Consider the following 13,238-nt stretch of genomic DNA (forward strand, 5'->3'; position numbering starts at 1 on the left):
TCCAAGGTTTCTTTACAATCCAAAAAGTCTCCTGAAGCTCTGGCCACCACATCCATGCTCCAGTGGAAAAAAAGAGAAGATGAACTGGCTCATCTCCCTTTATGCCTTAAAGTTTAAGGAAACTTTCCAGAAGCATCCAACACTCAACACTTATAATTCCATGTCACTGGCCAGAACTTAGTCATTTGGCCACATATTTACACATATATGGGTACACTGCTAACCTGAATAATTCTGGGACCGTTACAAAATAAAAAAGAACAGATACTGGGTCAGGTAATTAGCAAGGTGTGTCAGAGATAGGATGACGGAAGAAGCAAAAGAAGCAAGAGATTTACTGGCTTTGAAGAGAAGAGGACCATAAGCCAAGGAATGTAGGCAGCCTCTAGAGGCTGGAAATGGCCCTCAGATGACAGCAAGAAAATGGGACACTGATCCTTCAATGGCAAAGAACTGAAATCTGCCAACAACTAAATGAACAAGGAAACAGAGTCTCCCCAACCTCCAACCTCCAGAAAGGAATGAAGTCCTGCCAACACCTTGATTTTAGCCCAGCCCATGTCAGATAGCTGAATTACAAAACTATATGATAATACACTTGTGTCATTTTTTTTGTTTTAAGATTTTATTTATTTATTTGACAGAGACAACGAGAGAGGGAACCCAAGCAGGGGAAGTGGGAGAAGGAGAAGCAGGCTTCCCGCCGAGCAGGGAGCCTTATGCGGGGCTCGATCCCAGGATCCTGGGATCATGACCTGAGCCGAAGGCAGACGCTTAACGACTGAGCCACCCAGGCGCCCCACACTTGTATCATTTTAAGCCACTAAGTTTGCAGTAATTTGTGATGGCTGCAATAAAAAAACATATACACTTACCTTAATAAAACTTCCAATTTAAAGAAATTCAAAGAAGGGTCCCTATAGTCATTTATACCAGATTTTTAAAAATTCAATTCATATTGGGTCCTTAATGACTCTGGTATATTAAACTGTGCTATAATCAGAAATGCATGTATAGCCAACAAAACTAGCAAAATAGTGAACTGAAAGCTACACAATTATGTTATATAAAAACTCCAAAAAGCTCATTACTAGTTATAATGAGAAACATTTCATCTAGGAGTGATTTCCGAGGCACTATCTTGAGTTTCCATAAAAACATAACCTTCTGTCTCAGAAGAAGGGATATCAATAAGAGGACCAGAATTCTCTACTTCCAAGTTCAGTGATTTCCCCTGTTCATAATTCAGGTTTGAATTATCTTTTGTTTGAATTTCTTGCTCTTCCAACTCCAAAGACTTATCTGAGGCTGGAGCTACAACATCGTCATCTTCATATTCATGCAGAAAGCTACAAATCATGTTGGGTCTATAGGAGAAATCATTGTCCTTGATTTGCAGCCATTCCACACCACCTAATGGGGGACGGTGAGGGATGGGAGGAAATATGAAAAAGGAATTTCAGTTACTTACATTTATTTCTCTTTAATTTTTTTTTTTTTAAAGTAGGCTTCACGCCCAGTACGGAGCCCAATGTAGGGCTTAAACTCATGACGCTGAGATCAAGACCTGAGCTGAGATCAAGAGTCAGACACTCAACCAACTGAGCCACCCAGGCGCCCCTCTCTTTAATTTAAATTTTCATCCTATGAGTACATGTCAAAATAAAGCCCCAACATAAACCAATGAACATGGTACCATGACTACTGATAAACAATCACATATTTTCATCTTACATGGAGACCCTGGAATGCCTATAGTATATGCAACATCAAAACTCAGTGTAAGTGAAATATAGTCAATAATACTGTAGTAACTATATGATGACTACACTTATGGTGAGCACTTTGTAATGTATATAATTAACGAATCACTATGTTGTACACCTGAAACTAATATAATATTGTATATCAACTATACTTCAATTTAAAAACATTTTTTTTTTTTAAAAGATTTTATTTATTTATTTATTTGACAAAGAGAGAGAGAAAGAGGAATCACAAGTAGGCAGAGCAGCAAGCAGAGGGAGAAGGAGAAGCAGGCTCCCTGCTGACTAGGGAGCCCGATGCGGGGCTCAATCCTAGGACCCTGGGATCATGACCTGCACCAAAGGCATACGCTTAATCAACTGAGCCACCTAGGTGCCCTAAAAAAAAATTTTTTTTTTTTAAAGATTTTATTTATTTATTTGACAGAGAGACAGAGAGAGAGCACAAGTAGACAGAGCGGCAGGCAGAAGCAGGCTCTCCGCTGAGTGCAGAGCCCGATGCGGGGCTCGATCCCAGGACCCTGGGATCATGACCTGAGCCGAAGGCAAATGCTTAACCGACTGAGCCACCCAGGCGCCCCCTAAAAATTTTTTTTAAAGATTTTATTTATTCATTAGAAAGAGAGAGAGCATGAGCAAGAGAGAGCACACAAGCAGGGGGAGGGGCAGAGGGAGCAGAAGAAGCAGGCTCCCCGCTGAACAGGGAGCCCGACTTGGGACTTGATCTCAGGACTCCGGGATCATGACCTGAGCTGAAGGCAGACACTTACTGACTAAGCCACCCAAGTGCTCCTCCAATTAAAAATTTTAAAAAATAGGGCGCCTGAGTGGCTCAGTTGGTTAAGCGACTGCTTTCGGCTCAGGTCATGATCCCGGAGTCCTGGGATCGAGTCCCACATCGGGCTCCCAGCTCAGCGGGGAGCCTGCTTCTCCCTTTGACCCTCTCCCCTCTCATGCTGTTTCTCTCTCTCTCTCAAATAAATAAATAAATAAAATCTTTAAAAAAAATTTTTTTTAAATAATTCAGACCATAAAAAAATCACTAAAACTAATCAACTTCATTTACTATTCCAAGCCCTTTTTCCTGAGTCCAATTCCCAACTCACTGAGATAAACTGAGCTCTCACTACCACCTCATCTTTCATTTACCTACAATTTTCTCCTCAGTTTCCATAACAGATGATACTACCCTATCGTCTTTCAACTCAAAACTCACATGTCATTCTGAGTTGGAACATCCAACTATGAAATAAGACACCTCTCCCCCACAAAAAAAACTTGAAAAAAAATTGTTCTTTTTCATACTTACAGTCACAGCCCTAAGCCATCAAAGAACCTTCCCATAATCAAGTATTGTTTCAATAATGCTAGTAATTTGGGGGCGCCCAGGTGGCTTAGTTGGTTAAGCGTCTGACTCTTGGTTTTGACTCAGGTCTGATCTCAGGGTTGTGGGATTGAGCCCTGCATCATGCTCCACATTCAGTGGGGAGTCTGCTTGAGATTTTCTCTCCCTCTCCTTTTCCCTCCCCCCTGCCCCTCCCTGTGTGCGCTCTCTCTAAAATAAATTTAAAAAAAAGCACTAGTCATTTTTTCTTTTATCCTTCTGACCCCTTCAAATATTTTCAATGGATCCTCATTAATCTCTATAGCAAACCTGAGCTATTTACTGTCATCTTCAAAATGCCATTAGATATCTCTAAGATACTGCAACTTATCTTGCCACCCTGTTCACACTTCCAACTGCTCCTATTCCCCACCATAAACCAACTCTTCTGTGACTGTTGAAACATCCTTACAGCTGATGCCATGTCTTCTCATATGTTATTACCATAAAATCTTCTATCAAAAGTTGTTTAGTCCTTTTCCCTCTAGTCAGCTTCTACTATTCTTTCATTTTTTTCCCCCTGCAATACCATCATTCACCTAGTCACCAGCTTCAAAACCTTGAAGCCATCCTGCAGCCTATTCTGTTACTTAGCATGATACGTGGCACATTTCAGATACTTAATTGCATAAAATGTGTGTTGAGTCACATTCATACATGTGTTTCAATGTGATTTACTTTATTTATTTATTTATTTATTTATTTTTAAGGATTTTGATATAGTGAGAGAGGGAACACAAGCAGGGGGAGTGGGAGAGGGCAAAGCAGCCTTCCCGCTGAGCAGGGAGCCCGATGCGGGGCTCGATCCCAGGACCCTGGGATCATGCCCTGAGCCGAAGGCAGACGCTTAACGACTGAGCCACCCAGGCGCCCCCAATGTGATTTACTTTAGAGTGCAAATTCCCAGAAGGTAAGGACCACATCTCCTTCCATTTTGTTCTGCCTGCAGCATATTGCCATGTTTGGTCGCCAGCCTCCAAGATGGTCCCCAAAGGTTTTCACCTTCCTGGTATTCATGCCCCTGTGTCATCTCCTCCCACAATGAATAGGGCACGGCATAAATAACAGAATGTGACTTCTAAGGCTGGTTCATAAAACATATTGTGGCTTCTACCTTGTTCTCATGGATCACTTGATCTGGAAGAAGCCAGCTGCCATGTCAGGAGGGCAGTGGAACAGTACTGTAGGGAGGCAAGGAATTGAGGCCTCCTGCTGAAAGCTGGCACAAACCTGCCAAGCATGTGAGGAAGCTGTCTTCTATTTAGATTTTCAGGTCATTGCAACCCAGCCAACATATTGACTGCAACCTCAAGAGAGACATCGAGCCAGAACTGCCTGGCTAAGCTGATCCCAAATTCCTGATTCACGGAAACTGTGTAAAATATTTTTGTTGTTGTTTTTTCAAACCATTAAGTTTAGAGGTAAATTTCTATGCAGCGATACATAACCAATACAGCCTTGTTGGCTAACTAATTTATGTGATTAAACAAAATACCCAAATCTTCCAAAAGGCCTATTAGATTATTAAAGACTATGGGAAAGGAAATTCTACAACTTTCTTCTTTAAAAAGAATATCTGGGGCGCCTGGGTGGCCCAGTCGATTAAACATCTGCCTTCGGCTCAGGTCATGATCCCGGGGTCCTGGGATCGAGCCCCGCAACGGGCTCCCTGCTCGGAGGGAAGCCTGCTTCTCCCTCTGCCCCTCCCCCCTGCTTGTGTTCCCTCTCTTGCTGGGTCTCTCTCTGTCAAATAAATAAATAAAATCTTTAAATCTTTAAAAATAAATAAATAAATAAATAAAAATAAAAAAGAATATCTAAATAATAGCTAAGCTATCTGATATGTATCTACCTTTCAAGTTCTTTCTAGAACTTCAAGTACCTCTTCCTGTTATTTTTACAGAGTGATAAAAAGGAGGAGAGATTGAGGATATACATGTTAGGAACAAAGATTTTTTATGTACTTATGTGTAACTGGTATAATTAATTTCTACATGATTAATATACCTTCAAATAGTTATTCCTTAAAATACAATAAATCAAGCCGTAAATATCAAGCCATAAATATCCATCACTAGAGTCATGTTTACTAGAGTTTGAAATATGTCTTTGAGCAATGAGGTTTTTGTTGTTTTTTTTTTTCAAATTATGTGAATTTTTTAAAACTGAAGTATAACTGAGGGGTGCCTGGGTGGCTCAGTTGGTTAAGTGTCTGACTTTGGCTCAGGTCATGATCTCTAGGTCCTAGGCTTGAGCCCCATGTCGGGCTCCCCACTCAGTGGGAAGTCGGCTTCCCCTCTCCTCCTATCTTTGCCCCTCCCCCTGCTTGTCCTCTTTCTCTCTCTCCCTCAAATGAATAAATAAAATCTTTAAAAAAAATCTGAAGTATAACGGACAATGTGACATTAGTTTCAGGTATACAGCATAGTGATTTGAAAAGTCTATACATTACGCTATGCTCACCACAACTGTAGCTTCCATCTGTCCCACACAACACTGTTACAATACCACTGACTATACCCTATGCTGTACCTTTAACTCCCATGACCTACTCATGTATAACTGGAAGCTTGTATCTCCCATTCCACTTCAATCATTTTGTCCATCCCACCACTCCCTCCCCTCTGGCAGCCACCAGTTTGTTCTCTGTATTTATGGGTCTGTTTCTGCTTTTTGTTTTTCCGTTTGTTTTGTTTTTTCTATTCCACATATAAGTGAAATCATTTATCTTTCCTTCTCTTACTTCACTTATGAGCAATGAGCTTTGAAACTATCAAGTGATTGGGGCACCTGGGTGGCTCAGTCGTTAAGCGTCTGCCTTCGGCTCAGGTCTTGATCCCAGGGTCCTGGGATCGAGCCCCGCATCGGGCTCCCTGCTCCGCGGGAAGCCTGCCTCTCCCTCTCCCACTCCCCCTGCTTGTGTTCCCTCTCTCGCTATGTCTCTCTCTGTCAAATAAATACATAAAATCTTTTAAAAAATAAATAAATAAATAAACTATCAAGTGATTATTATCTCCACAAACATGTACCTGCTATGGTTGCAAGAAGCACTGGTCTAAAGTCTCTACTTTGGGATGACCAGCAACTGGAGAAGGCTCAGTGGATGTGAGTTAAGAATGAAACTCAGGTCCAACAACTGTGGTCCTAGAGTCCCTCCCTCACATATAAAGCCAGCTTCTTCCAGTTATTAGCTTCCTGGGGAAGGTTGCCACCACTGCCACAAGTTTCCAGGAGATCCTCTGGGGTTTCATCTTGAGAATCCAGATCCTACCATCTCCACTTACAAAGAAGTTTTAATTAAAGGGGTGGGGGATGGTGGCTGCTGAATTCCCTAGGGGTTGGAAATCTATCAAGTTTCTTGACAAACTCCTCACAATTGTCTCCAATGCAAAGTAGATAAGAAATTTCTTACATGTCACCAGTGCCCTCTGCTACACTCAAGTTCAAATGAAATTTTTGATTTTATCTTTTTTTTTTTTAAAGTAGGCTCCATGCCCAGAGCAGAGGCCAACACGGGGCTCGAACTCAACCATGAGATTAAGACCTGAGCTGAGGGATGCCTGGGTGGCTCAGTCAGTTGGGCGTCTGCCTTCGCCTCAGGTCATGATCCTGGGGTCCTGGGATCGAGCCCCATGTCCGGCTCTCAGTGGGAGCCTGCTTCTCCCTCTCCCTGCCGCTCCCCCTGCTTGTACTCTCTTTCTCTGGCAAATAAATAAAATCTTAAAAAAAAAAAAAAAAAGACCTGAGCTGAGGTCAAGAGTCAGAAGCTCAACTGACTGAGCCACTCAGGTGCCCCTATAATTCAAATGAATTTTAAATCTATATCTGATACTTTTCAGGAAGCACTCTCAATTTCCATAAAACATAGTTGTTACTACAAAGTACAAGGAATGTCCTGGCAACAATGTGTCATTGTCAAAGCCAACAGTAAATCACCTACTTTCAGAGAACTAAGTGAACTAACCTATGCTTTCTTCTCCTTCCTTCTTTTCTGTCAAAAGAGTTCTTGTCATGCTGAGCTTCTTCATTGTATGGCATTTATATTTTAGCACTGTTTTACTACTGCCTTCTGCATCACCTAGAACATAAAATGAACTCAATTATCTTACTGTTGATGCCACCAAATAATCATGTTAAGCCTCAATAACTCCAGTTCAAAGAGTGAGACTAAACTACTTCCTGTTGAGATAGTGTAGTAAGTTCAAAATTTAACTCATCCCTCCTGCTCCCAGCACAGAGAAATGAGATAAAATATGTAACAACTGAAGGCACAAGTGGACCCCAAAACAACAAACATCTCCAGAGGACCAAAACACAAAGCTGTGAGTGAAATTAAATCTATTGGCCTGCTAGGCTCCAGCCCTGAAGTAGGGAAGTGGGACAAGGAATTGCCTTACAGGGTAATGGTGTCTCAAATTCTACCACTCTAAATGAAGCACCAAAGTCAGACTTACTACTTGAAGCCAGAGACTGGAGTGAGGACATTCTCAATCACAAAGAAGGCTGAGAAAAAACCTGCTGCCAACATGCTGCCTGGGGTTACAGCTTTATAGGAAACTGTGGGCGCAGGCAGGAGGGAGGATAAGGCTCTGAGTTAGAGGTGTGAAGCACACTGAAAACTTCCAGACGCCGCTATGTGTCACTGACACACACTTTAGAAAGGATCATACCACTACCTATAAGGTTGAACCACATGAAACTGTCCATATTTAGTTCAAGTTGGTCACTTCATATGGTTAAACCTAACACACACTCAGCAATCTGGTAATTCCATTTCTAAGTGTGTATCTTTGAGCCATTTTTGCACACATGCACAAGGAGACACAAAATACTCATGGTAGCATTTCTGCAGTGAGTTAATAAGCATAGTTAAGATCACGGGCTCTGGACGAGACCACCTGGTCTCAAATCCCAGCTCTGTCTCTTACTTCGTGTATGACTTTGGGAATGCTATTTACCTCTTTGTGTTTCAGTTTCTCAAATAGAAAATGAAGAAGGTATCTACCTCACAGACTTGTGGTGAGGATTAAAGGAGTTAATACATGTAGCATTTAGAACAATGCCTGACATATAAAAGGCATTCAATAAATTTTCATAGCTATTAAAAATTACTGGTAAAAAATGGAAGCAATCAACATGTCCAGTAACTGGAGAATACACTGTGGTATGGTCACAAACAGAATACTTAGCAACAGGGAAAATAGAATTATACATATCAACATGTATAAATCTCAAAACCTATCTCTAACTGAAAAAAAGATATACAATGGTACATATAATATGCTGTAATTTGTGTCAGGTTTGAAAATATACAAAAAAATGCTACTCATTGTTTGTGGATACATATATATGTAATACAAAATCAGGTATAGGAAAGAAAAACATCAAATTCGGGGGAGTGATTACCAAGGAAGGGAGTATGTTAGAGAGGAGTACACACGAGGCTTCAAATGTATCTGGAATGTTTTTTAACTATCTGGCAAAATGGTAGGATTTGATATAACTAGACAATGGGCACATGAGATGTTTAATTTTAATATTTACTGTACAAAAGGAAGTTTGCAATATTTCATAGTAAAAAATTTGAGTCAGCAATGCAAGCACTTACCCTGTTCAACATTTTCTTCAAATATAACACAGGTCCCAAGAGTGTCTGCAGAAAAGTTGAAGGCAACTTGTTGAGAAATAACAGAGTAACTTCCTCTGAAAAGCATATTAAAAAGGGAGTTTTATCTATCTGACATCCTCCTACCTTCATACTCTCCAGCAAAGACATAGCTGTCCACTTGCAGAATGGGCCTCTCAGTGTCAATTCCCTGCAACAGAATACAGGATCATTAAAAAAAATCATCATTAGAAAAAGCCTTGCAGGGGCGCATAGGTGGCTCAGTCAGTTAAGCACATCCAACTCTTGATTTCGGCTCAGGGTGGGTCATGAGATCCAGTCCCACCTCAGGCTCTGTGCTGGGTGTGGAGTCAGCTTAGGATTCTCCCTCTCCCTCTCCTTCTGCCTCTCCCTCCCCCTCTATAAAAAACAAGCCTTGGGGGGTTGGGTGAAATGGGTGAAGGTAGTCAAAAGATACAAACTCTCAGTTATAAAATAAGTAAGTCCTGGGGATGTAATGCACAGCATTACTCTACTTAATAATACCTTGGTGTACACTTAAAAGTTGCTAAGAGTGTAACATCTTAAAAGTTTTTACAACAGGGTGCCTGGCTAGCTGTCTGTAGAGCATGCAACTCTTGATCTCAGGGTTGTGAGTTCAAACCCCATGTTGGACACCGAGCTTGCTTAATTGGAAAAAAACAAAAACAAAAACTCATTACAAGAAAAAAATTGTAACTGTGTGTAGTGATGGATGTTAACTAGACTTACTGTGGTAAGTACAAACAACTATTAAATCATTATGTTGTACACCTGAAATGTAATGTTATATGTCAATTACATCTCAATTAAAACCAAAAAAAGAAAGAGGCTTCAATATGTAACCTTGCTACCAAGGAGAGTGATCTCCAAAACTGGGGAACCTCTGGAGCTTGTCCTAGCAAGTGCAAGGTAAGCTAAAAATGCTCTGCTCACAGCAGTTACAATGCTTCATTCATATCCAAGTAGCAAGCTGTATTTCAATCAACCCCCTCTTCAAGTTAAGGCAGGAACAGAAAAAGTCTTGTCAACAGTAGCTCAAAGATTTTTTTTTTTATTATGTTATGTTAATCACCATACATTACATCATTAGTTTTTGATGCAGTGTCCATGATTCATTGTGTGCGTATAACACCCAGTGCTCCATTCAGTATGTGCCCTCTTTAATACCCATCACCAGGCTAACCCATCCCCCCACCCCCCAAGCTCAAAGATTTTTAAGTAAAATGATAAAAACTGATGGTAACACGACACCACAGCTCAAGTCAACAGTAGAGCGTGAGGTCTTTAAATTCTTTTCTTTGTAGGCTTCTTTCCTCCCTTCTCCAGTTAATCTGTGTGCATATCTAAATGGCCTGTCTTCACTGTTTTCTCTCCCTGCTCACTATCTAAAACAATGTATTTTTTCGAAATATATAGGTTGGTAACAAAATGCTACCTCCTCTAAATCTTTAACTCTCCCCGGGCACACATTCAGACACTCAAGCAAAGTATGGCATTTTCTCCCATTTGCTCCCATAGTCCCTCTGTACTTCTCTATGATTGTCCTTAGAATCCAGTGCTTTGTAACGAGGAATAGATCTTTGGGGATACGTATTTCACTATTCATTCTTGCTTAAATGTAAGAAAATCTACAGGAATCCCCCAATTCTAGAAGACTCACCAAAATCTTGCATTTATTTTCACATTTTGATAGAAAGTCTGAATCAATAATTCCGGACAATTCCACCAGAACCAACTGCTCCTGGTGGAAGAAAGAGGAGTTAACATGCTAGCACGGGAGTGTGCAGAAGGGGCAGTTAATAAGCGAAGCCAAGAATCCCCACTGCAGCGATCCTCACCTTTGTGAACCCTAGGTCCTGCTTTCAACGAGAGGAAGCGACGTTGCCTAAGGTAACTTTCTATACTTCCCCATTCTAACTACTGTGTGGCAGCTAGGGCCGAGGCCGGCGCTCCCGGCTCCGCGCGCCCGGGGCTCTCCCTCCCGCCAGCCGCATCCCGACTCCCTGCCCCACACGCCGCCCGCGCCGCGCAGGCCGCCGCCGTGCCACTCACTGCTTCCTCTTCTTCCTCTTCTCGGTCCTCCCGAATCCGCTCCTCGGTCGCCGCCATGATTCCGCACCTTTTCGGAACCTCAGAGTCGCTGGCCACGCCCTCCACGGCCGCCATCTTGAGTACGGGCAGCAGCTCCCCAGGTCTGGCTGCTGCTCGGGCCCCGCAGACCGCTCCTGCCAGGACGCGAGATGGCCGCCCCCGTGCCCACGTGGACGTCCGCTCCAGGCCTCCTCCTTGTTCCTTTCTTGAGAGCAAGAGTGCGGGTCTGGTGGCGGCCGGCCGCGGCAGGCCTGCGACCGAGGACACCCTCAGGCTACCGGCCTAGGTTGGGGGAGAGGGCTGGGGAGGGAGAGAGGATAAAGAAGGTGCAAGCAAGGAGGCCGCCATGTGAGAGGGAAACGAAGAGGCCTCTCTTTGGCCCGACTCAACATTCTTGGAAAGATATTCTTAATATCGTGTGAGCACTGCTCCTCAATTCTAGCTCTCCTTGAGCCGAGTTAAGAGCACATTTCACTGTAACACGTAAGGAGCACGCAAAGTGGGCCTGGGTTTCAGGCCTGCCGGCATCAGATCTAAGATAGGTAGAGAAAGGGACCCAACCAATTATATGCTAATGAGCTTGCCCTAGGTGCTGTAAGACAAACATCGTTAGGGGAATTCAGAGACCTGGGGAAGTGGAGTTTTGAACCAGTTTTCTTAAACTCATGGGTTTCTCTGATTATAATATAAATGATCTTTGTATATGAAGCAGGATGATCTAGCTCCAAAGAGCATGAGCTTTGGAGTCTGATACTTGACCAGTTCAGCTGCATTTTTAGCAGCAAGGTCCTAGGCAAGTTGGTTATTGTGAGGATTAAATGAGACAATACATGTAAAATAGATTTAGCCCAGCATTTGGCACAAATTGAGCATTTAACGTGTTTTATCTATTAGTAGTAATATACTACTTTTTAGAGTATTGACTTTTATTTTTATTTTTTTTTAAATTTTGTTTATTTATTTGACAGAGCGCGAGAGAGGGAACACAAGCAGGGGGAGTGAGAGAGGGAGAAGCAGGCTTCCTGCAGAGCAGGGAGCGCGATGCGGAGCAGGGAGCCCGATGTGGAGCAGGGAGCCCGATCCCAAGATCCTGGGATCATGACCTGAGCCGAAGGCAGATGCTTAACGACTGAGCCACCCAGGCGCCCCTAGAGTATTGACGTTTAAAAAACACTTTCCCGTATATCCTTTCAGCTTTCTTCTACACATAAACACTTTTTTTAAGCATTAAATTTGTACCTCTGTTTTTAACTTGCCTTTAGTCACTGTATACAGTATCATGGATGTTTTTCCAAGTTTTCCATGGTAAATACAGATTTGTATCATAATTTTTAGTAACTGAATGGTATTTATTGTGTAATATTATTTCACAATGGTTGTGTGGCCTGGCTGGCTCAGTTGGTAGAGCATTCAACTCTTGATTTCAGGGTTTTAAGTTGGAGCCCCACCTTGGGTGTAGAGATTACTTAAAATATTTTTTTAAAATATCACAGCACTTTAATAAACATCTTTGTACATTTTTACTGAGTTGCCCCATTAAAGAAATAGGATTTCATTGCTTAAAAAAAAAGAAAAGGTAGAGCACTTAACTTGTTAGACGTCGTAGATTTGAATTCTAGCTCTGAAATGTAATACTTGTGATCTGGGACAAGCTGCTACACTTTCTAAGCCTCAGTGTTCTTATTTATTAAATGAAGATAAAAATATACTTACTGTATATTTTGCATTTGAAGATTAGATCCTGTTGTATCTAAAAGTGCTTTGTAAATTGAAAAATTACACAAGTTGTCAGATTTTATTGGGGTAAAAGGGAAGATAAAGAGGAGAAGGGCAAGCCAAGCTAAGGGAACAGCAGTCACAAAGGCTTGAGGGATGAGAATATGTGTGTGTATGGTTTTTTAAAAAAGATTTTGTTTATTTGACAGAGAGCACAAGCAGGGGGAGTGGCAGGCAGAGGGGGAGGGAGAATCAGACTCCATCTGAGCAGGGAGCCAGACACAGGGTGTGATCCCAGAACCCTGAGATCATGACCTGAGCTGAAGGCAGACGCTTAACCACCTCGAGAATATGTGCGTTCTGCAAGGTCAGTGTAATAATTTAAGAAGTCCCTTTCAGGGACACCTGGGTGCCTCAGTCAGTTAAGCGTCTGCCTTTAGCTCAAGTCATGATCCCAGGGTCCTGGGATGAGTCTGACATTGGGCTCCTTGCTGAGCAGAGAGCCTGCCTCTCCCTCTGCCTGCCCCTCCCCCTGCTTGTGTGCTCTCTCTCTGTCTCTCTCTGACCAATAAATAAATAAAATCTTTACCAAAAAAAAAAAAGTCCCTTTTAAATAAACAAGCCTCATACATCT

The 13,238-nt window shown here is 42.2% G+C and overlaps 1 protein-coding gene across 2 annotated transcripts; it reads right to left on the minus strand.

Moving 5' to 3' along the window:
* Positions 1–768: 768 nt before the first annotated feature.
* GTF3C6 (general transcription factor IIIC subunit 6) lies at positions 769–11,009 on the minus strand. 2 transcript variants are annotated; one of them, XM_032407396.1, is made up of 6 exons: positions 10,850–11,009; positions 10,458–10,538; positions 8,903–8,966; positions 8,759–8,824; positions 7,115–7,228; positions 769–1,413 (listed from the first exon to the last, which is right to left on the minus strand). In XM_032407396.1, the coding sequence occupies exons 1-6, from the start codon at positions 10,961–10,963 to the stop codon at positions 1,112–1,114; spliced, it is 741 nt and encodes a 246-aa protein (XP_032263287.1). In that variant the 5' UTR covers positions 10,964–11,009; the 3' UTR covers positions 769–1,111. The 2 variants fall into 2 exon arrangements, with proteins under 2 accessions (XP_032263287.1, XP_032263288.1); XM_032407397.1 differs by having other exon boundaries at positions 8,759–8,803; positions 10,850–11,007.
* Between the last annotated feature and the right edge of the window lie 2,229 nt (positions 11,010–13,238).

The sequence above is a fragment of the Phoca vitulina genome, unplaced genomic scaffold, assembly GCF_004348235.1.
Source record: "Phoca vitulina isolate PV1807 unplaced genomic scaffold, GSC_HSeal_1.0 scaffold9, whole genome shotgun sequence".
Taxonomy (NCBI): Eukaryota; Metazoa; Chordata; class Mammalia; order Carnivora; family Phocidae; genus Phoca; species Phoca vitulina.